The sequence below is a fragment of the Nerophis ophidion genome, linkage group LG03 (assembly GCF_033978795.1).
Source record: "Nerophis ophidion isolate RoL-2023_Sa linkage group LG03, RoL_Noph_v1.0, whole genome shotgun sequence".
NCBI lineage: Eukaryota > Metazoa > Chordata > Actinopteri > Syngnathiformes > Syngnathidae > Nerophis > Nerophis ophidion.
Window position 1 is genome coordinate 2,005,324 of NC_084613.1, and position 23,464 is coordinate 2,028,787.

The 23,464-nt window shown below is 42.3% G+C and overlaps 1 protein-coding gene across 1 annotated transcript in view; it reads left to right on the forward strand.

The window, feature by feature from the left end:
- The window catches only part of actn1 (actinin, alpha 1), a 101,610-nt gene that overhangs the window by 28,627 nt on the left and 49,519 nt on the right, over positions 1 to 23,464 (forward strand). The window contains 6 exon segments of the mRNA XM_061893882.1: positions 9,013 to 9,127; positions 9,206 to 9,325; positions 14,850 to 14,936; positions 15,009 to 15,096; positions 22,646 to 22,724; positions 22,837 to 22,918. Of these exon segments, the coding sequence (XP_061749866.1) occupies positions 9,013 to 9,127; positions 9,206 to 9,325; positions 14,850 to 14,936; positions 15,009 to 15,096; positions 22,646 to 22,724; positions 22,837 to 22,918 (571 nt within the window).

A 23,464-nucleotide genomic window follows, 5' to 3' on the forward strand; every position in this document is an offset into this window, starting at 1 on the left:
AACAGTGGGGCAAAAAAGTATTTAGTCAGCCAGCGATTGTGCAAGTTCTCCCTTTTAAAATGATGACAGAGGTCTGTAATTTTCATCATAGGTACACTTCAACTGTGAGAGACAGAATGTGGTAAAAAAACATCCAGGAATTCACATTGTAGGAATTTTAAAGAATTTATTTGTAAATGATGGTGGAAAATAAGTATTTGGTCAAGCATTCAAAGCTCTCACTGATGGAAGGAGGTTTTGGCTCCAAATCTCAGGATACATGGCCCCATTCATTCTTTCCTTAACACGGATCAATCGTCCTGTCCCCTTAGCAGAAAAACAGCCCCAAAGCATGATGTTTCCACCCCCATGCTTCACAGTAGGTATGGTGTTCTTGGGATGCAACTCAGTATTCTTCTTCCTCCAAACACCACCAGTTGAGTTGATACCAAAATGGATACATGGATGATACAGCAGAGGATTGGGAGAATGTCATGTGGTCAGATGAAACCAAAATAGAACTTTTTGGTATAAACTCAACTCAGCCCAGAGCTTAATACTTATTATGTGTGCTTAGTCAGAAGTACACATACCTACATACATCCATTTTCTACCGCTTATTCCCTTTGGGGTCGCGGGGGGCGCTGGTGCTACAATCGGGCGGAAGGCGCCGTACACCCTGGACAAGTCGCCACCTCATCGGAGGGCCAACACAGATAGACAACATTCACACACTAGGGAACATTTAGTGTTGCCAATCAGGAGCAAGTCTTTGGAGGTGGGAGGGGCCTATTCCCAGGAGCATGTCTTTGGAGGTGGGAGGGGCCTATCCCCAGGTGCATGTCTTTGGAGGTGGGAGGGGCCTATCCCCAGGTGCATGTCTTTGGAGGTGGGAGGGGTCTATCCCCAGGAGCAAGTCTTTGGAGGTGGGAGGGGCCTATCCCCAGGTGCATGTCTTTGGAGGTGGGAGGGGCCTATCCCCAGGTGCATATCTTTGGAGGTGGGAGGGGCCTATCCCCAGGAGCAAGTCTTTGGAGGTGGGAGGGGCCTATCCCCAGGTGCATGTCTTTGGAGGTGGGAGGGGCCTATCCCCAGGAGCAAGTCTTTGGAGGTGGGAGGGGCCTATCCCCAGGTGCATGTCTTTGGAGGTGGGAGGGGCCTATCCCCAGGTGCATGTCTTTGGAGGTGGGAGGGGCCTATCCCCAGGTGCATGTCTTTGGAGGTGGGAGGGGCCTATCCCCAGGAGCATGTCTTTGGAGGTGGGAGGTAGCCGGAGTAGAACCCAGGCAGTCACGGGGAGAACATGCAAACTCCACTCAGAAAGATCCCGAGCCCGGGATTGAACTCAGAACCTTCGTATTGTGAGGGACACACACCAACCCCTCTGCCACCGTGCTGCCTAGTATACATCCAGCAATGTTCAGATTTGCTTCCATGTTCCTTGGCAAGTTTACCTGCAAAAAGACACTTTAGGTAGCCATCATCCACAAGCTACTGCTTACATTTTGGACCACAACATTGGTGAAGTTCAGCTAAATGTGTTGCTTCCTGTAGAACTAAATCTACCCTGGTAGTTTTTGGTGGGTAGTTCCTGTAAAGGTGCCTGCGGTGGAAAAAGGCCTCAGGACCTTGGTCCTTGAAAAAAGTGTGATTATGACTGAGGGTGAAACTCCACAATGTTCTTGAGTTGTGACCAAACAAAGAGGGTTTAAATTCCCAGGATGTTGTAGAATGTTTCTGGAGAAGAATGTGTCGGCGGTAGTTGCTACAAAGTGGGAACAACTTCTGCTGGAGTGTCCCAACACTCTTGTCCTCCAGGTTCTGCCATCAGAGAGCAGTTCTTGTCCGACCCACATGAAGATGGCTGCCTTGGCTGAGGTTCCCTTCCAAGTCCTCAAGCGCTCCTTCAAATGAACTTGTGTGGTTTTTATCCCAGCAGACCTTGTCCAACTGGCCTCTGACCTCGTCTTCTCTGCCTTTTCTGTCCAAGCTTCAACTTCGCTGTCTTCTCGCTTTCTTCGTAGCCTTTTTGCACCATCACACCGTCCTCCCCCCCGCGGAGTCCGATCTGTTTTTCACATCGGAGACGTCGCATCGCTCCCCCGGTTACGCCGCATGAGGAGTTTTTATGTGAAGTTGAGATGTATTAGTCAGCCAGCAGATGTACTAGCAGGTTATGTGTATTACTACAGGCTACATGTGGCTTGCATTTCCCTGGAATTCTAACGTGCACCACATCCTTTTTTCCTATTACTGCAGAAGAATATAGTGGATGTGCAGGAGGACACACTTTCTTCTCTGTGCAGGAGGACACACTTTCTTCTCTGTGCAGGAGGACACACTTTCTTCTCTGTGCAGGAGGACACACTTTCTTCTCTGTGTCCACTTTCCTGTTTGAAAGTATCCCTGAGAGTAGTCTGTGATCAGACTTAGTTAGGCCAGCTCCATCCTGTGTCTTCTTCTCATTATTGTCTACTTTCCTTTTTCCAGCTTCTCCACTATAAGCTCATTTGTTTCAAAAAGTGCATGTTTATGTCTGACTTCCTGTGTCCTGTGGCTGCCAAAGTGTGTGGAAGAAGAATATTTCTCTCTGCTGGGGTGTTTCTATGAAGACCGTGTCAGACGTGCAGCACAAATACTTTCCTAAGTGAGCAGCGATGGCGGGGGAGGGGCGCAGAAGGAGGACTTTGGCTTTCTTCAATGCAGCTTTTTTATTTTTTATTCTGTCCCGACACAAACATGCTGAGTCGTGCCCGAGGAGGTCAGGCCGTCATGTCTGCTGACACATGTGCATGTCCAGCACATCTGGCCTGCTGATCAACACTCTTACCTTTCTGCACACCTCACTTGGTTGCTTTGACACACAGAGAGGAGGTGCTCATGTACAACATCTTGTCTTCATGCAACATCTTGTCTTCATGCAACATCTTCTCTTCATGCAACATCTTGTCTTCATGCAACATGTTGTCTTTATGCAACATCTTGTCTTCATGCAACATGTTGTCTTCATGCAACATCTTCTCTTCATGCAACATCTTGTCTTCATGCAACATCTTGTCTTCATGCAACATCTTGTCTTCATGCAACATCTTGTCTTCATGCAACATGTTGTCTTCATGCAACATCTTGTCTTCATGCAACATCTTGTCTTCATGCAACATGTTGTCTTCATGCAACATCTTGTCTTCATGCAACATCTTCTCTTCATGCAACATCTTGTCTTCATGCAACATCTTGTCTTCATGCAACATCTTGTCTTCATGCAACATCTTGTCTTCATGCAACATCTTGTCTTCATGCAACATGTTGTCTTCATGCAACATCTTGTCTTCATGCAACATCTTGTCTTCATGCAACATCTTGTCTTCATGCAACATGTTGTCTTCATGCAACATCTTGTCTTCATGCAACATCTTGTCTTCATGCAACATCTTGTCTTCATGCAACATCTTGTCTTCATGCAACATCTTGTCTTCATGCAACATCTTGTCTTCATGCAACATCTTGTCTTCATGCAACATCTTGTCTTCATGCAACATCTTGTCTTCATGCAACATCTTCTCTTCATGCAACATCTTGTCTTCATGCAACATCTTGTCTTCATGCAACATCTTCTCTTCATGCAACATCTTCTCTTCATGCAACATCTTGTCTTCATGCAACATCTTCTCTTCATGCAACATCTTGTCTTCATGCAACATCTTCTCTTCATGCAACATCTTGTCTTCATGCAACATCTTGTCTTCATGCAACATCTTGTCTTCATGCAACATCTTGTCTTCATGCAACATCTTGTCTTCATGCAACATCTTGTCTTCATGCAACATCTTGTCTTCATGCAACATCTTGTCTTCATGCAACATCTTGTCTTCATGCAACATCTTGTCTTCATGCAACATCTTGTCTTCATGCAACATCTTCTCTTCATGCAACATCTTCTCTTCATGCAACATCTTGTCTTCATGCAACATCTTGTCTTCATGCAACATCTTGTCTTCATGCAACATCTTCTCTTCATGCAACATCTTGTCTTCATGCAACATCTTGTCTTCATGCAACATCTTGTCTTCATGCAACATCTTGTCTTCATGCAACATCTTGTCTTCATGCAACATCTTGTCTTCATGCAACATCTTGTCTTCATGCAACATGTTGTCTTCATGCAACATCTTGTCTTCATGCAACATCTTGTCTTCATGCAACATCTTGTCTTCATGCAACATGTTGTCTTCATGCAACATCTTGTCTTCATGCAACATCTTGTCTTCATGCAACATCTTGTCTTCATGCAACATCTTGTCTTCATGCAACATCTTGTCTTCATGCAACATCTTGTCTTCATGCAACATCTTGTCTTCATGCAACATCTTGTCTTCATGCAACATCTTGTCTTCATGCAACATCTTGTCTTCTTCACACAACATGTTGTCTTCTTCAGCAAGTTGTCTTTATGCAACATGTTGTCTTCTTCAGCAAGTTGTCTTTACTTTACTGTAACATCCAAGTGCAGTTACTGTAACATCCATGTGATGTTGCAGCCTATAAAGTCCTGTAACATCCAAGTGGGGTTGCAGCCTATAAAGTCCTCTAACATCCAAGTGGGGTTGCAGCCTATAAAGTCCTGTAACATCCAAGTGGGGTTGCAGCCTATAAAGTCCTGTAACATCCAAGTGGGGTTGCAGCCTATAAAGTCCTGTAACATCCAAGTGCAGTTACTGTAACATCCAAGTGGGGTTGCAGCCTATAAAGTCCTGTAACATCCAAGTGGGGTTGCAGCCTATAAAGTCCTGTAACATCCAAGTGGGGTTGCAGCCTATAAAGTCCTGTAACATCCAAGTGGGGTTGCAGCCTATAAAGTCCTGTAACATCCAAGTGGGGTTGCAGCCTATAAAGTCCTGTAACATCCAAGTGCAGTTACTGTAACATCCAAGTGGGGTTGCAGCCTATAAAGTCCTGTAACATCCAAGTGGGGTTGCGGCCTATAAAGTCCTGTAACATCCAAGTGGGGTTGCAGCCTATAAAGTCCTGTAACATCCAAGTGGGGTTGCAGCCTATAAAGTCCTGTAACATCCAAGTGGGGTTGCAGCCTATAAAGTCCTGTAACATCCAAGTGCAGTTACTGTAACATCCAAGTGGGGTTGCAGCCTATAAAGTCCTGTAACATCCAAGTGGGGTTGCGGCCTATAAAGTCCTGTAACATCCAAGTGGGGTTGCGGCCTATAAAGTCCTGTAACATCCAAGTGGGGTTGCAGCCTATAAAGTCCTGTAACATCCAAGTGGGGTTGCGGCCTATAAAGTCCTGTAACATCCAAGTGGGGTTGCAGCCTATAAAGTCCTGTAACATCCAAGTGGGGTTGCAGCCTATAAAGTCCTGTAACATCCAAGTGGGGTTGCAGCCTATAAAGTCCTGTAACATCCAAGTGCAGTTACTGTAACATCCAAGTGGGGTTGCAGCCCATAAAGTCCTGTAACATCCAAGTGAGGTTGCAGCCTATAAAGTCCTGTAACATCCAAGTGGGGTTGCAGCCCATAAAGTCCTGTAACATCCAAGTGCAGCCCATAAAGTCCTGTAACATCCAAGTGGGGTTGCAGCTCATAAAGTCCTGTAACATCCAAGTGGGGTTGCAGCCTATAAAGTCCTGTAACATCCAAGTGCAGCCCATAAAGTCCTGTAACATCCAAGTGGGGTTGCAGCCTATAAAGTCCTGTAACATCCAAGTGGGGTTGCAGCCTATAAAGTCCTGTAACATCCAAGTGGGGTTGCAGCCTATAAAGTCCTGTAACATCCAAGTGGGGTTGCAGCCTATAAAGTCCTGTAACATCCAAGTGGGGTTGCAGCCTATAAAGTCCTGTAACATCCAAGTGCAGTTACTGTAACATCCAAGTGGGGTTGCAGCCCATAAAGTCCTGTAACATCCAAGTGGGGTTGCAGCCTATAAAGTCCTGTAACATCCAAGTGGGGTTGCAGCCCATAAAGTCCTGTAACATCCAAGTGCAGCCCATAAAGTCCTGTAACATCCAAGTGGGGTTGCAGCTCATAAAGTCCTGTAACATCCAAGTGGGGTTGCAGCCTATAAAGTCCTGTAACATCCAAGTGCAGCCTATAAAGTCCTGTAACATCCAAGTGGGGTTGCAGCCTATAAAGTCCTGTAACATCCAAGTGCAGTTACTGTAACATCCAAGTGGGGTTGCAGCCTATAAAGTCCTGTAACATCCAAGTGCAGCCCATAAAGTCCTGTAACATCCAAGTGGGGTTGCAGCCTATAAAGTCCTGTAACATCCAAGTGGGGTTGCAGCCTATAAAGTCCTGTAACATCCAAGTGCAGTTACTGTAACATCCAAGTGGGGTTGCAGCCCATAAAGTCCTGTAACATCCAAGTGGGGTTGCAGCCTATAAAGTCCTGTAACATCCAAGTGGGGTTGCAGCCCATAAAGTCCTGTAACATCCAAGTGCAGCCCATAAAGTCCTGTAACATCCAAGTGGGGTTGCAGCTCATAAAGTCCTGTAACATCCAAGTGGGGTTGCAGCCTATAAAGTCCTGTAACATCCAAGTGCAGCCTATAAAGTCCTGTAACATCCAAGTGGGGTTGCAGCCTATAAAGTCCTGTAACATCCAAGTGCAGTTACTGTAACATCCAAGTGGGGTTGCAGCCTATAAAGTCCTGTAACATCCAAGTGCAGCCCATAAAGTCCTGTAACATCCAAGTGGGGTTGCAGCCTATAAAGTCCTGTAACATCCAAGTGGGGTTGCAGCCTATAAAGTCCTGTAACATCCAAGTGCAGCCTATAAAGTCCTGTAACATCCAAGTGAGGTTGCAGCCTATAAAGTCCTGTAACATCCAAGTGGGGTTGCAGCCTATAAAGTCCTGTAACATCCAAGTGGGGTTGCAGCCTATAAAGTCCTGTAACATCCAAGTGGGGTTGCAGCCTATAAAGTCCTGTAACATCCAAGTGCAGCCTATAAAGTCCTGTAACATCCAAGTGCAGCCTATAAAGTCCTGTAACATCCAAGTGCAGCCTATAAAGTCCTGTAACATCCAAGCGGCGGCAGGTCTGCCAGTTGCCCTAAATCACTATTTTAGTGGCTTCTGTCTTTGGAAATGAAGCGCTGTCTAATCTGGACTCATTGTCTACTTTGTTACACCCCATTTCCCTTCTGCTGTTTTGACAGCAAAACAAGCCCTGCTGCGACTGCCTTTTAGGGCATGATGTCAGCGCCCAGAAACACAGAGTTGGCTTTCACGGAGCGCCTGGCTCAGCTTCTCTACGTCCTGCTCGGGATCCCTGGAGGAAACATGCCAACTGATATTTGGGCTCGGGGTGTAATTAGCACAGAGGCATTCATGCTGCTGATGATTAGTCCCTTTGCACGTGTTGGTCATCAGCGTGCCAGAAAATGACCCTTACTAGTACAAAGTGTACACAGTTCCCAAGGAGACTATCATTCACATTTGTTGTACTACCCTCACGTCTACCAGTGCTGTATGAACACTATCTAGTAAGTGACAGAAGACCAGAGGACAGTCGTGTGCGTGGTATTGTCTCACCAAATATTATTGGACTTCTCTAAAATCTTAAATAAGTGTCAGATGTGCCGTACGTGTTTTTGAATGCTAATGAGATTTTATGCTAATGAGCTATGTTTGTCTCTGGCAAATTATATGTCTCTTAGACGCACTCATTTGTTATTAATCCTGAACACAATTTCATATATATATATATATATATATATATATATATATATATATATATATATATATTGGGGATGCACCGAAATTAAAATTTGTGGCCGAAGCCGAAGCCGAATAAAATTTAAACACTTGGCCGAAGGCCGAATACTGAATAATGAACGCAGTTTTTCACAATTTTTTAATATTGCATAAATAGCCTAGAAAAATATTTAGACATGTTTTCCAAATAAAGTATTTTTTTATCAAATATTGACATTTTTTTAATATTCCAGTAGCCTTTGCTTTTCAAAAAAAAGCACAAAGTTTTTCATTTATATTAGGCCTTCAAACAAAATATGCATTCCTAAAAAAAAATAAAGTGCATTAAAGTGGATAAACCCACAACAAATGAATTATTGTCCTTTTGGCAAAAGTCTGCTTAGCCACAGTAGATATGCTAATAATGTAAACAGAAGGCTCAAGTAAATCTCAATAAGTGTGTGCTTGTAACCTCATACACTTATACAGGTAGCCTACACAACAGGCTAATAATGTAAACAGAAGGCTCAGGTAAATCTCAATAAGTGTGTGCTTGTAACCTCATACACTTATACAGGTAGCCTACACAACAGGCTAATAATGTAAACAGAGGCTCAAGTAAATCTCAATAAGTGTGTGCATGTAACCTCATACACTTATACAGGTAGCCTACACAACAGGCTAATAATGTAAACAGAGGCCCCACTAAATCTCAATAAGTGTGTGCTTGTAACCTCATACACTTATACAGGTAGCCTACACAACAGGCTAATAATGTAAACAGAGGCTCAAGTAAATCTCAATAAGTGTGTGCATGTAACCTCATACACTTATACAGGTAGCCTACACAACAGGCTAATAATGTAAACAGAGGCCCCACTAAATCTCAATAAGTGTGTGCATGTAACCTCATACACTTATACAGGTACACAACATATCCCAACGTCACCGCGTCAAAAAATTGCGTCACACGCCACTATTCGGCCTTGTTTTTAACTCATTCCACCGAAGGCCGAATGTGGCTTTTTTTGCCATATTCGGCCCAATATATTCGGTTACCGATTAATCGGTGCATCCCTATTATATATATATATATATAAATTACATCCATTTTTTGTGCACCCTATTTTTAATATCATGCCAGGTTAGCATATTCACTGAAGAGAAAATAATTGATCCAACCTGCAACTCCCATGACTGCAGTTGTGTGATTTTAAGATGTGTAGCGAAGCCTGTTTTACAAAGTTGCTGCTTGTTTGAATGTGCTGATGTTTAAGAACACCTTTAAGACTCAATACGTATTTACCTGTCTTTCCTCTGCAGACTTTCACAGCCTGGTGCAACTCCCACTTAAGGAAAGCAGGCACACAAATCGAGAACATCGAGGAGGACTTCCGGGATGGCCTCAAACTGATGCTCCTGTTGGAGGTCATCTCAGGTAAGAAAGGAGAAAAGGTGGTCATCATCCTGACGTCAACATGAACACGAAGGCTGTTTTTTTTCTTTTGGCTTTAAGGAGAACGTCTGGCCAAACCCGAGCGAGGCAAGATGAGAGTCCACAAGATCTCCAACGTCAACAAAGCGCTGGACTTCATCGCCAGCAAAGGAGTCAAGCTGGTGTCCATCGGTGCTGAGGGTGAGTTCCCTTTCACTTTTCAGCCTATTTCTCTTCCACGTCAGCTCTCAGTCAGAGACTCTTCTGTTTTGTCACGGTCGCAGCCGCTGGGTCTGCCGGTGCGGCAAAAACAAGCCATCAGGGTCCGATGCTGCTCATTGTGCACAAATAAGTTCACAGCAGTCAGACGTGATCTTTCAGCAGCGATTCTTGTTTTTGGCCATTAAAGGCAATTACAGAACCTGCACTGTGATGTCGTGTCTGCAAAAACTACACAACATGTTTGAAGTAACATTTCCACTGCCACGCCGGTGTAAAAAGAAGTTAAGCAAATGTTTTCTCTCGCAGAACCTGACTTTTCACTCACGTCCGTATCCTCTCTCCCTGTCTGCTCCCGGCCGCTTACTGTTAAAGACAACAGATGATTAGATGAACATGTACCACCTGTGAAATCCGATCACCTGCCTGCTGTGTCTCGCCGTCAGCACTGCCACGCCCCCGTCTGATGGTGCTCTGTCCTCAGCACCATGGACAGAGGCGGGGACCTTTGCTCCTGCAGGCAGCACTGGCTACATCTCCCTCTGCACGCTTACTTCCTTTTATGAACACAGAAGATAAAGTAAAGCACAGGTGTTGTTACAGGTGTTGTTTGCATAAATATGCAAAATATATATATATAAACTACACAATTTGAGTAGGACAAAACATATTTTACCGTAGATAAAACATCCATTTAAAAACACTCTATTAGGGTGAGAAGTTCTGCCATCCGGGAGGAGCTCAAAGTAAAGCTGTTGCTCCTCCACATGGAGAGGAGCCAGATGCGGAGTCAGGATGCCACCCGAACGCCTCCAACCGGTAGGAGGCCACAGGGAAGACCCAGGACACGTTGGGAAGACTATGTCTCCCAGCTGGCCTGGGAACGCCTCGGGATCCCCCGGGAAGATCTGGACAAAGTTGCTGGGGAGAGGGAAGTCTGGGCTTCCCTGCTTAGGCTGCTGCCCCCGCGACACTACCTCGGATAAGCAGAAGAAGATGGATGAATGGATGTTAACACCCCAATAATTTTTTAAACTTATTTAAGTCGGGGTCCAGGTTAATCAATTCATGGTAATAGAATACTTTGTTTTAAAATTGGCAACATCATAGCATGGCTCGTACGTGCATGTGCATGTACAAGTTAGTCTGCCCCACAGCGAAAAAGAAAGAGATTGTTGACTACCCCGCAGACAACATCGGCGGACTCGCGCAAAGCACTTTGGCTAAATTCATACCATATATGGATAATCTGCTGACGTCACCGGTGTGGAAAATGTCACCGGACGGAAATATGAAGGAATGCAATATTATTTTATAAATATCTCCACAATCTCTCCTTGGTTCGATTTGAAATGTTCAGGACTTATGCAGATCCCAAATACACAACAGCAGGTACTAAAACCGTATTTCCTTGAATTGCCGGCGGGGCGCTAATTAATTTGAAACCTCTTCTCACTCCGGTGTTTACCAAAGGCATGCGGTAAATTTAGGCCTGCGCTTATACATTTGAGTGTGATGTAAGGATGCCATCATGAAAAGCACATTTAATAAAGGAAAAAAACGTTATTATGGTCTTACCTTTACTTATAAATGAAGTCCATGCGCAGCTCCTTCTGATCAGAAGCATCGATAACTTGTTTATAGAAGTCTTCCTTATCTTTCTTCACTTTTAAAAGTCTCTCTGTCTCGATGGAGATCTTAAATGATAAATAAATGGGTTGTATTTGTATAGCGCTTTTCTACCTTCAAGGTACTCAAAGCGCTTTGACACTATTTCCACATTCACACACTGATGGACGGAGCTGCCATGCAAGGCGCCAACCAGCACCCATCAGGAGCAAGGGTGAAGTGTCTTGCTCAGGACACAACGGACGTGACGAGGTTGGTACTAGGTGGGATTTGAACCAGGGACGCTCGGGTTGCGCACGGCCACTCTCCCACTGCTCCCACTTCCTTTATTACCTCCTGCTTGGATTGAAAGTCCAGTTTAGAAAACGGTTTTATTTTAGATATGTAATCCTCCATGTTAAAAGTGCAAGCGAGAGGAAAAACTAAAGGATGGCTGCTCACTCTTGCTGCTTGTTGTCACTTCTTCTGCAGCCGAGTAGTCGCAAGAAGGATCACTAGCGCCCTCTACCACCAGGAGGCGGGAGTCATTTAATGACTCATATTTGACACACGCAGCTACGGTATATTAATAAAACATAGCTGCTTACTGTTCTTTTTAGCATATTCAATAGCTTGGACCTTAAATCCTACTGAATAGCTCTTAATCTTCTTCCCTTTATGTGATTTCAAATGATTGAAATCAGCCTCCTCCATTTTCAAAATGGTGACAAACTCGTGACGTGACGAGTTTGACCCGGGGGAAATTCTAGGCATATGCTAATTATTTGGCGAAACGAGTTTGACCTGGCGGAAATTCGAGACATGCGCTAATAAAAATAATATTTAGCAAAACGAGTTTGACCCGGCAGTAATTCTAGGCAGGCACATACTATATACCCTGCGGTATATAGTATAGGAAATACGGTAGGTAAGAACACTTAGTTTTGCATAATACAGCTCCTCTAATCACACACAAAAGTACCAACAGTTGATAGCATTGAGTACTGATATCAATTCCAAGGTACCAGGAGTGGTTACTAAAGTGAAAGGTACTATCCCTAATGTTGCTGCACAAGTGATGGGTGGACGGTGGAAAAGCAGTAAATATTCAAAGCCGTGTTTACATTAGAAAGGATGCAGATTATGTATCGTGACAAAGATATTTGCTCCAATTGAATTCTTTTGATAAGAAGATTTGTTGCTTGACCAGACGGATTATGCGGCCTTGAATCTGCCGGGACGGGAGCGCTCCATACGTCCCGTGAGGGACAAAAGGCTTTGGGGGTGGGGGAGGTTTGCAGTTTCCATTACCAGGATTTGTACTTCTGCCCCGGAATCATCACTCCTCTTCTCCTTGGAAGGCTAATTTAGCCTGTCCACCTCAATTGTAACTCCCTGCTAGAGTTTGTGTCTTTCCCGGCGTTACAGGTCCACGCCGCACTTTGCAACATTCTGTCCGTCACAGTCCAGCTGCACCCGAGCCGCCTGATCCTGATTGGATTAGAGCGAGAAGCTTGGTGATTATCGGAGGCGGCCCAACCTGTTGGATGGGATTTAACACAGACAGGACTACTGATGGCTATCCTTTTTCATTTAACGGATACCAGAACCAAATTGGTACTTCAAAAACGCTGCCCGGACGGAACTTAAAAAATGGAAAACACGTTTTAATCTTTATTGAATTTTTGGACATTTAAGTTAAACAAACCAGTAATTGAAATAACGTATTTCCTTGAATTGCCGCCGGGGCGCTAATTAATTTAAAACCTCTTCTCACTGCGGCGCTTACCAAAGGCATGCGGTAAATTTAGGCCTGCGCTTAAAAATTTGAGTGTGATGTAAGGATACCATCATGAAAAGCACATTTAATAAAAAAAACTGGAGGCCAGCTGCCGCTACAAAGTGCGACTCAGCCATCCACAACCCCGGAGGAATGAAGCAGTGGTGAAGGCGTTGATTTGGGGAGGGGCGTGTGCGTGCATGTATGCCCAACTAACTTGGGTGAGATGTTGAAATGTTTTTGTGGACTGGGGCCGATTTCAAAGTTCGACACCAGGTGTTGTTGACAAAAAGGAAGGTCAAAAGCGTCCATCTTTGAGGAGTCCTCGGGGGAGTTCTTCAGAACAGCTTGTTCCTGATTGCATCAAGGCCATTCCAGGGAGTCAAGTCGTAGATTAAGATGTTGTTTTTCTTCGAGCAGTCCAAACAATGACTTGCCTGCGCTGAGTCCGTGCTGGATCTCTCAAATTCAATTTAATTATTCCTTCTCAGCAAACTTCTCCAAGATGAGATCCATTTTGCGATTCAAATCAGAAATCGCATAAAATCATGGTGACAAAACAAACAAGGAAGAGCAAACAGGAACTAATGGAGTCCAAAAACTAACAAAACACAATCCAGACCACGGAACATAACACCAACCTTGCTTCAAAAACAAAGAAAAAAAAATGTTGAACGTTTTATTGAACACATTTTTTTATATTGATTACATGTTGACCGGAATGAGAATCAGCACCTCAAAGTCCGAGTCCATGGTTCTCGCCCGAAAAAAGGGTGGAGTGCAATCTCCGGGTTGGGGAGGAGACCCTGCCCCAAGTGGAGGAGTTCAAGTACCTAGTGAGGGAAGAGTGGATGGTGAGATGGACAGGCGGATCGGTGCGGCGTCTTCAGTAATGCGGACGTTGTATCGATCCGTTGTGGTGAAGAAGGAGCTGAACCGGAAGGCAAAGCTCTCAATTTACCGGTCGATCTACGTTCCCATCCTCACCTATGGTCATGAGCTTTGGGTCATGACCGAAAGGATAAGATCACGGGTACAAGCGGCCCAAATGAGTTTGGGTCTCTCCCTTAGAGATAGGGTGAGAAGCTCTGCCATCCGGGAGGAACTCAAAGTAAAGCCGCTGCTCCTCCACATGGAGAGGAGCCAGATGAGGTGGTTCGGGCATCTGGTCAGGATGCCACCCGAACGCCTCCCTAGGGAGGTGTTTAGGGCACGTCCAACCGGTAGGAGGCCACGGGGAAGACCCAGGACACGTTGGGAAGACTATGTCTCCCGGCTGGCCTGGGAACGCCTCGGGATCCCCCGGGAAGAGCTAGACGAAGTGGCTGGGGAGAGGGAAGTCTGGGTTTCCCTGCTTAGGCTGTTGCCCCCGCGACCCGACCTCGGATAAGCGGAAGAAGATGGATGGATGGATGGATGTTGATTCTATATTCTGTAGATGTTTATTGCCCAGTTAGCACGCTACTTGTACAATGTCATGGCCGAGAACTTGCTACCGAGGGGCTGAGTCTGCATTTACTTGCCACCAAAATAAAGTAACCGCAGCTTCTTCTTTTTCCGGTCCGGTTACTTCCGGTTACGTAGGAACCAATGCCCGTCCCTCGACAGGACCAAGTAAACCCTATCCATTGACAGGATGCATCTTCATCAAGGCCAATGTGGAGCTATGATTAATTGACTGGAAATATCCATGACATTGAATCTTGCCAAGGGAGGATAAGAGAGAAAGTGAAGGAGAGTAGGGGTGTGGTCAAGTTCAGACCTGTGGCTGCTGTGTTCAGGAGTTGAACAGCGACTGTGGTGTTTATGTCCAAGCGGACCATCACACAAGTTCACGCTGATAGAACAACACTTTTGGATCAGACTCCTTACTCGCAGCAGCAGTCTGTCCTGGCAGCAGATGTCCCAGCTTAGACATGAGTGATGGACCACAGACTGAGTCAGGGCTGCCAGGGAAGACCTTGTAAAGCTGCTGCATCTTTCATGTCCTCAGTGCTGTGTGAGCTTGTCTGGCTGTCTAGATCTACATGTGGAGGGTGCCAGGTGGCATGCTAAAATGTGCTCCCGGAGGAATATGCAAGAATGCCATCAGTCAATCCCATCTTTTTCCACACGCAGAAATTGTGGACGGAAATGGCAAGATGACTTTGGGGATGATCTGGACCATCATCCTCCGCTTCGCCATCCAAGACATTTCCGTGGAAGGTAAGCACAAGATGGCCACTGTTGGAGTGCCATCTAGATGACCGAGTCCTCCGTCCTTCTTGTCCACCTCAGAGACGTCCGCCAAAGAGGGTCTCCTGTTGTGGTGCCAGAGGAAGACGGCGCCCTACAAGAACGTCAACATTCAGAACTTTCACATCAGGTACATCTCTCTTCCTTTTTCTTCCCTGCTGCTTACAACTATAAAAAAAACAAAGTGTTAAAGGGGAACATTATCACAATTTCAAAAGGGTTAAAAACAATAAAAATCAGTTCCCAGTGGCTTGTTGTATTTTTTGAAGTTTTTTTCAAAATGTTACCGGTCGCAGAATATCCCTAAATAAAGCTTTAAAGTGCCTTATTTTCGCTATCTTCGAAACCACTATCCATTTCCCTGTGACGTCACACAGTGCTGCCAATGTAAACAAACAATGGGAATACCACAGCAAGATATAGCGACATTAGCTCGGATTCAAACTCGGATTTCAGCGACTTAAGCGATTCAACAGATTACGCATGTATTGAAACAGATGGTTGGAGTATGAAAATATTGAAGAAGAAACTGAAGCTATTGAGCGAATAGCTATTGACGCTATTCATAGCCATAGCATGGCCGAATAGCTGCGTTAGCATCGCCGGTAAAATGTGTGGACCAAACGATCAGGACTTTCGCATCTTTTGACACTGGAGCAACTTAAATCCATCGATTGGTAAGTGTTTGTTTCGCATTAAATGTGGGTGGAAGGAAACGTAATATAGTTGCAAATGCATCTGCAGGTTATCCATACATCTCTGTGCCATGTCTGCTTTAGCACCGCCGGTAAATAGCATGTTAGCATCGATTAGCGTAGCATGTTAGCATCAATTAGCTGGCAGTCAACATCAACAAAACTCACCTTTGTGATTTTGTTGACTATGGTTGCAAATGCATCTGCAGGTTATCCATACATCTCTGTGCCATGTCTGCTTTAGCACCGCCGGTAAATAGCATGTTAGCATCGATTAGCTGGCAGTCAACATCAACAAAACTCACCTTTGTGATTTCGTTGACTATGGTTGCAAATGCATCTGCAGGTTATCCATACATCTCTGTGCCATGTCTGTCTTAGCATCGCCGGTCAAATGTGGAGACACTCTGGCACATTCAATGGGGGTCTGGCGGCAGACACTTTGGCATCTTGGGGCCAGTGGTGCAACTTGAATCCCTCCCTGTTAGTGTTGTTACACCCTCCGACAACACACCCACCAGGCATGATGTCTCCAAGGTTCCAAAAAATAGTCAAAAAAGGGAAAATAACAGAGCTGAGACCCGGTGTTTGTAATGTGTTGAAAATGAAAATGGTGGGTGTGTTACCTCGGCGACGTCACATTCTGACGTCATCGCCTCCAGCGCGATAAACAGAAAGGCGTTTAATTTGCCAAAATTCACCCATTTAGAGTTCGAAATCGGTTAAAAAAATAGATGGTCTTTTTTCTGCACCATCAAGGTATATATTGACGCTTACATAGGTCTGCTGATAATGTTCCCCTTTAATAATTAGTAGGGTTTCGTACCTTTCACATTTAAATAGATACTGTAGTATTTACCTGCAAATAAACACTTGTACACACCTGTAAGAAGTTTCTATATTCTGTAATTAATCTTTATGTGGTCATAAATATTAATTATTTCACAATAAAATCAAACTCATTCAAGTTGTTATATCCTGTTTTTTAACACTTCTGTGTATCATTTGCGGGTATTATACAGTAGCCGTCGCATGCAGTTGCAATTCCAATTCATTAGATGGCAGTAGTGCAAGCTTTTCCCCAGATTACCGACATACCTGTGGCGATGGGGGCGTGGCTAATGGCGTGGTCAACATGATGTCATATGAGTTGTATAATATGCGACGATGCATGTATTTTCTTTAAAAAGGCTAAAAAAAATGAATATACACAGTCAAAAACAAATCTGTGTTATTAATCATTAATATTAACATATATGGTTGTATGGTTTACCAGTAGTAGTACAGTATAGTACTGCGGGACTATACCACCTCTAGAAAGTACTGGTCTGCCCCCCCACCCCACATATGACCGATGTATGATCCTGTAAACACTTATTACTGAATTTGTGGTATCATCAATTTATCAATCAATGTTTATTTATATAGCCCTAAATCACAAGTGTCTCAAAGGGCTGCACAAGCCACAATGACATCATCAGTTCAGATCCCACATCAGGGCAAGGAAACTAATGTCAAGTATCAAAGAAGAGAAGAATAAGTGATTATTACATTTAAACAGAAGTGGAGATAGAACATGTTAAAACAGAAAACAAGCAGATATTAACAGTAAAGTAGATTAATAATTCATTTTCTACCACTTGTCCTTAATAATGTGTATAAAATAATAGGTGTATAAAGTACACAATATGTTACGGTAGACTAATTAGGAGTCTTTGTTTGTTTACTTCCTACTAAAAGACAAGTTGTCTAGTATGTTCAACATTTTATTGAAGGACTAAATGACAATAATAAACATATGTTTCATGTACACTAAGATATTTTTGTTAAAATAAAGCCATTAATGCCATTTTTGTGGCCCCCTTTATTAAGAAAAATACCGAAAATTATCGAAACATGTTTGGTAAAAAATATTGGTATCAGGACAACACTATTAACATATATTTTTCTTTTGTTATTTCATTTTGCTCTATTTTTTAATAGGGATGCACCGAAATGAAAATTTGTGGCCGAAGCCGAATAAAATTTAAACGCTCGGCCGAAGGCCGAATACCGAATAATGAACGCAGTTTTTCACAATTTTTTTTAATATTGCATAAATAGCCTAGAAAAATATTTAGACATGTTTTTCAAATAAAGTATTTTTTTATTGAATATTGACCTATTTTTAATATTCCAGTAGCCTTTGCTTTTCAAAAAAAAAGTTTTTCATTTATATTAGGCCTTCAAACAAAACATGCATTCCAAAAAAAAAAATAAAGTGCATTAAAGTGGATAAACCCACAACAAATAAATGATAAATGGGTTGTACTTGTATAGTACTTTTCTACCTTCAAGGTACTCAAAGCGCTTTGACACTACTTCCACATTCACACACACATTCACACACTGATGGAGGGAGCTGCCATGCAAGGCGCCAACCAGAACCCATCAGGAGCAAGGGTGAAGTGTCTTGCTCAGGACACAACGGACGTGACGAGGTTGGTTCTAGGTGGGATTTGAACCAGTGACCCTCGGGTTGCGCACGGCCACTCTCCCACTGCGCCACGCCGTCCCCATGAATTATTGTCCTTTTGGCAAAAGTCTGCTTAGCCACAGTAGATATGCTAATAATGTAAACAGAAGGCTCAAGTAAATCTCCATAAGTGTGTGCTTGTAACCTCATACACTTATACAGGTAGCCTACACAACAGGCTAATAATGTAAACAGAGGCCCCACTAAATCTCAATAAGTGTGTGCTTGTAACCTCATACACTTATACAGGTAGCCTACACAACAGGCTAATAATGTAAACAGAGGCCCCACTAAATCTCAATAAGTGTGTGCTTGTAACCTCATACACTTATACAGGTACACAACATTGTAACCTCATACACTTATACAGGTAGCCTACACAACAGGCTAATAATGTAAACAGAGGCCCCACTAAATCTCAATAAGTGTGTGCTTGTAACCTCATACACTTATACAGGTAGCCTACACAACAGGCTAATAATGTAAACAGAAGGCTCAGGTAAATCTCAATAAGTGTGTGCTTGTAACCTCATACACTTATACAGGTAGCCTACACAACAGGCTAATAATGTAAACAGAAGGCTCAAGTAAATCTCAATAAGTGTGTGCTTGTAACCTCATACACTTATACAGGTAGCCTACACAACAGGCTAATAATGTAAACAGAAGGCTCAAGTAAATCTCAATAAGTGTGTGCATGTAACCTCATACACTTATACAGGTAGCCTACACAACAGGCTAATAATGTAAACAGAGGCCCCACTAAATCTCAATAAGTGTGTGCTTGTAACCTCATACACTTATACAGGTAGCCTACACAACAGGCTAATAATGTAAACAGAAGGCTCAAGTAAATCTCAATAAGTGTGTGCTTGTAACCTCATACACTTATACAGGTACACAACATATCCCAACGTCACCGCGTCAAAAAATTGCATCACACGCCACTATTCGACCTTGTTTTTAACTCATTCCACCGAAGGCCGAATGTGGCTTTTTTTTGCCATATTCGGCCCAATATATTCGGTTACCGATTAATCGGTGCATCCCTATTTTTTAATTGTTGATGCTTGTCGTACAATGTACTGTATTGAGGATTTGTCAGGCTTCTAGAGGCTTTTTTAATCCTTTAAGTGACTTTTTTTTTATTGAAAAGCAGCTGTCAGGTTCGAAAAGGGAGCAGACAAATGTATCAAAGTGTGCTCGCCTGCTTGGTGAAACAGGATCCTCCACACCTCCACCACTTTTGGAATGTACTGTTTGGGTGGAATTGCTAGAAAGATCAGAAAGAGAAGATGTGTGAGTGGCAGTTTGGCAGCTAGCAAACTTGCTTCCTATTAGCTGGTTTTGTCTCTTTTAGTTTGCTTTAAACATGCAAGATTTCATGAATTGCTGCGATATAAAGGTGACCATTCCCAACTGTTGCCAGCCGCCTTAAGGCTGCATTAAACAGCAGAAGCTGACATAACACACAGAAGGCAAATAAAGTCCTGTTTGCCTCTTTACTGTACACAAACATTGAGCAGAATGTCTAAAATCAACATTTCATGTGGTTGGAGAGCGTGTGTGACTTCATCGTCTGATCGTCTTCCTCTTGGGATGGAAAAAAGATGTCATTTATTTGAGGTTGAACTTGAAATAGCCCAGGATTAGAACACATCAAATTATGCAGCAGTACATTATAGCTTCAGCTTTCTATCACAATTGTATGTTAAATATGTAACTATAAATACAGTGTGTGTTGTTGTGCTGCAAATAAGTAAATAAAATAATATAGTGTGTAATTGTACTTGTAAATATGCCAAAAAGGAAAATAGTGCATGGTTGTACTTTGTTATCTAAATTAAAGAACAAAGGTTTTAATTGTACTGTAAACAAAGAATGTGAATAAAAGAACAGAGTGTGCATTTGTACTGTACATACAGTATGTAAATAAAAGAACAGAGTGTGTGGTTGTACTATTAATATGTAAAATGAAATAATATAATGTGTAATTGTACTGTAAATGTGTACCTAAAAACCGAGTGTGTAATTGTACTGTTAAGATGTAAAAACAAGAATATCATGTTTCATTGTTGTGTAAATAAAGAACATAGTGCATAGTTAGTACCTAAATATTTCAATAGAACAACATAGTATTCAGTTGTACTATACATAGGCAAATAAAAGAATATGGTGTAGATAAAAGAACATAGAGTGTGCAGTTGTACTGTAAATATGTCAATAAAAGAACACAGTGTGTAAATATACTGTAAATATGTCAATAAAAGAACAAAGTGTGTAAATATACTGTAAATATGTCAATAAAAGAACACAGTGTGTAAATATACTGTAAATATGTCAATAAAAGAACACAGTGTGTAAATATACTGTAAATATGTCAATAAAAGAACAAAGTGTGTAAATATACTGTAAATATGTCAATAAAAGAACAAAGTGTGTAAATATACTGTAAATATGTCAATAAAAGAACACAGTGTGTAAATATACTGTAAATATGTCAATAAAAGAACACAGTGTGTAAATATACTGTAAATATGTCAATAAAAGAACAAAGTGTGTAAATATACTGTAAATATGTCAATAAAAGAACAAAGTGTGTAAATATACTGTAAATATGTCAATAAAAGAACACAGTGTGTAAATATACTGTAAATATGTCAATAAAAGAACAAAGTGTGTAAATATACTGTAAATATGTCAATAAAAGAACACAGTGTGTAAATATACTGTAAATATGTCAATAAAAGAACACAGTGTGTAAATATACTGTAAATATGTCAATAAAAGAACAAAGTGTGTAAATATACTGTAAATATGTCAATAAAAGAACAAAGTGTGTAAATATACTGTAAATATGTCAATAAAAGAACACAGTGTGTAAATATACTGTAAATATGTCAATAGATACCTTGTGTATTTGTACTCTAAATGTAGTGTGTAAGTGTACTGTAAATATATCAATAAATGTACATAGTGTGTTTACTGTAATTGTACTGTAAATATGTGAACATAATAACTTGTGTGTAATTATACTGTACATGTGTAAATAAAATAACCTAGTGAGTAATTGTACTGTAAATATCCAAATCAAAGAATATACTACACTCTGTAATTGTAATGTAAATATGTTAATGCAATAAGGAGGTTGCCTACAGCCACAGATGTTCATACAAAAGTGTTTTGTTTAAATGAGAGCTTATTTGTTTTTGTTTTTTTCATCTTCAGAGACCCAATAAATCAGTGGTCCCCAACCACCGGGCCGCAGAAAAATGTTTTATTAATTTTTTATTTTAATTTTGTTAAATCAACATAAAAACACAAGATACACTTACAATTAGTGCACCAACACAAAAAAATTCCCTTTTTCATGACCCCCCAAAAAAATTATAATAACACCACCCACCTCCCACCGGGCCGCGGGACAAATTATCAAGCGTTGACCGGCTCCAAAAATGTTGGGGACCACTGCAACAAATAGTTTGATGGAGTCTCAAAGACTACTGAAAATGTCGTATCTTAATTGACTTGAAAGTATACCGTATTTCCTTGAATTGCCGCCGGGGCGCTAATTAATTTAAAACCTCTTCTCACTCCGGCGCTTACCCAAGGCATGCGGTAAAAGTAAGCATGCGCTAATTATTTTAAAAACTCTTCCCACTCCGGCACTTACCAAAGGCATGCAGTAAAAATTTGAGTGTGATGTAAGGATACCATCATGAAAAGCACATTTAATAAAAATAAAAAAAAACGTTATTATGGTCTTACCTTTACTTATAAATGAAGTCCATGCCAGCTCCTTCTGATCAAAAGCATCGATAACTTGTTTATAGAAGTCTTCCTTATCTTTCTTCAGTTTTAAAAGTCTCTGTCTCGATGGAGATCTTCCTTTATTACCTCCTCCAGCACATATCACGTCACTCATTTCACTTCTTCTGCAGCCGAGTAGTTTCAAGAAGGATCACTAGCGCCCTCTACCACCAGGAGGCGGGAGTCATTTAATGACTCATATTTGACACACGCAGCTACGGTATTGTGATGGTCTCAAGCCGTCGTCTTGCGGGTTCCCAGCACCACCAAGGAAGGACATGGCTTGAGCAGTTTGACTTTGTTTATTTTTCAATAAAACCTCAGTCCACGTTGCTCTTCCGCTCCTCCTCTCCGCTTGCTCGCTCGCTGTCTCCTCGCCGCCATCTTGGGCCGGGCTCCAGCGTGCCCAGCCTGTCTGTCGGAACGTCGGCTGCACAGGAATATTAATAAAACATAGCTGCTTACTCTTCTTTTAGCAATTATTTTGGGAAGCGAGTTTGACCCGGCAGTAATTCAAGGCAGGCGCATACTATATACTTGGCGGCAATTCAAGGAAATACGGTACTCTGTGTTGTCGTGGCAACAGAAAATGCTGCCACCATAGCGTGCAGACGGGTGAAGGTAAACGTTAACCACTTCTTCTCTCCAATGGTCCTCAGCTGGAAAGACGGTTTGGGTTTCTGCGCGCTCATTCATCGGCACCGTCCTGAGCTCATCGACTATGGAAAACTACGCAAGGTAACACAAGACAACACAACACAACACGACAATATGAGTGAGTAGCGGTACTTGTATTTGATGGAAACACACCGGAGCTGTGATGCACCTTGCTGGTGTGTGGTGTTGTCAGGACGACCCCATGACCAACCTCAACACGGCCTTCGACGTGGCCGAGAAGTACCTGGACATCCCCAAGATGTTGGATGCAGAAGGTGAACGACACTTTTCAAATAAACACACATTCATTTTCAATATAATGAACAAGGAAGTCTTTCTGCAATATGAAGTATGTTCCACCACCTTATTATAAGTTTAGACTTCTTATCTGTCTTCTAAAAGATGCTTTAATTCTTAGATTGTAGATGCAAAATGGTGGCTGTCATGTCAATGTAAAATGTACATGAAGCTCATAGTAAAAGTTGTATATGAAATATGTAAATCAGTCATGTATGGAATATGTTGTCAAGCAGGATTCTGGAAAACAACTAAATTAACTTTACTTCCTTCAATTTTAAATGGAACTGCAATTCTACTTCCTGTTTACGATTCTCAATTCATTGAATTGAGAATTGGGAGACATTCTTAATTCAATTTGGATTTCTTGCACAAGCCTTAAATCCACATAAACACAAATATTGTAAAAACATTTAATTCCCCTGTTAATTTGATTCACTTTACATGCATTTTCCGGGCTATTGCTTGTATTTCGTCATGAGATTTATTCCCGGAAATGAAAACCAAAGGTGGTCAAGATGGCT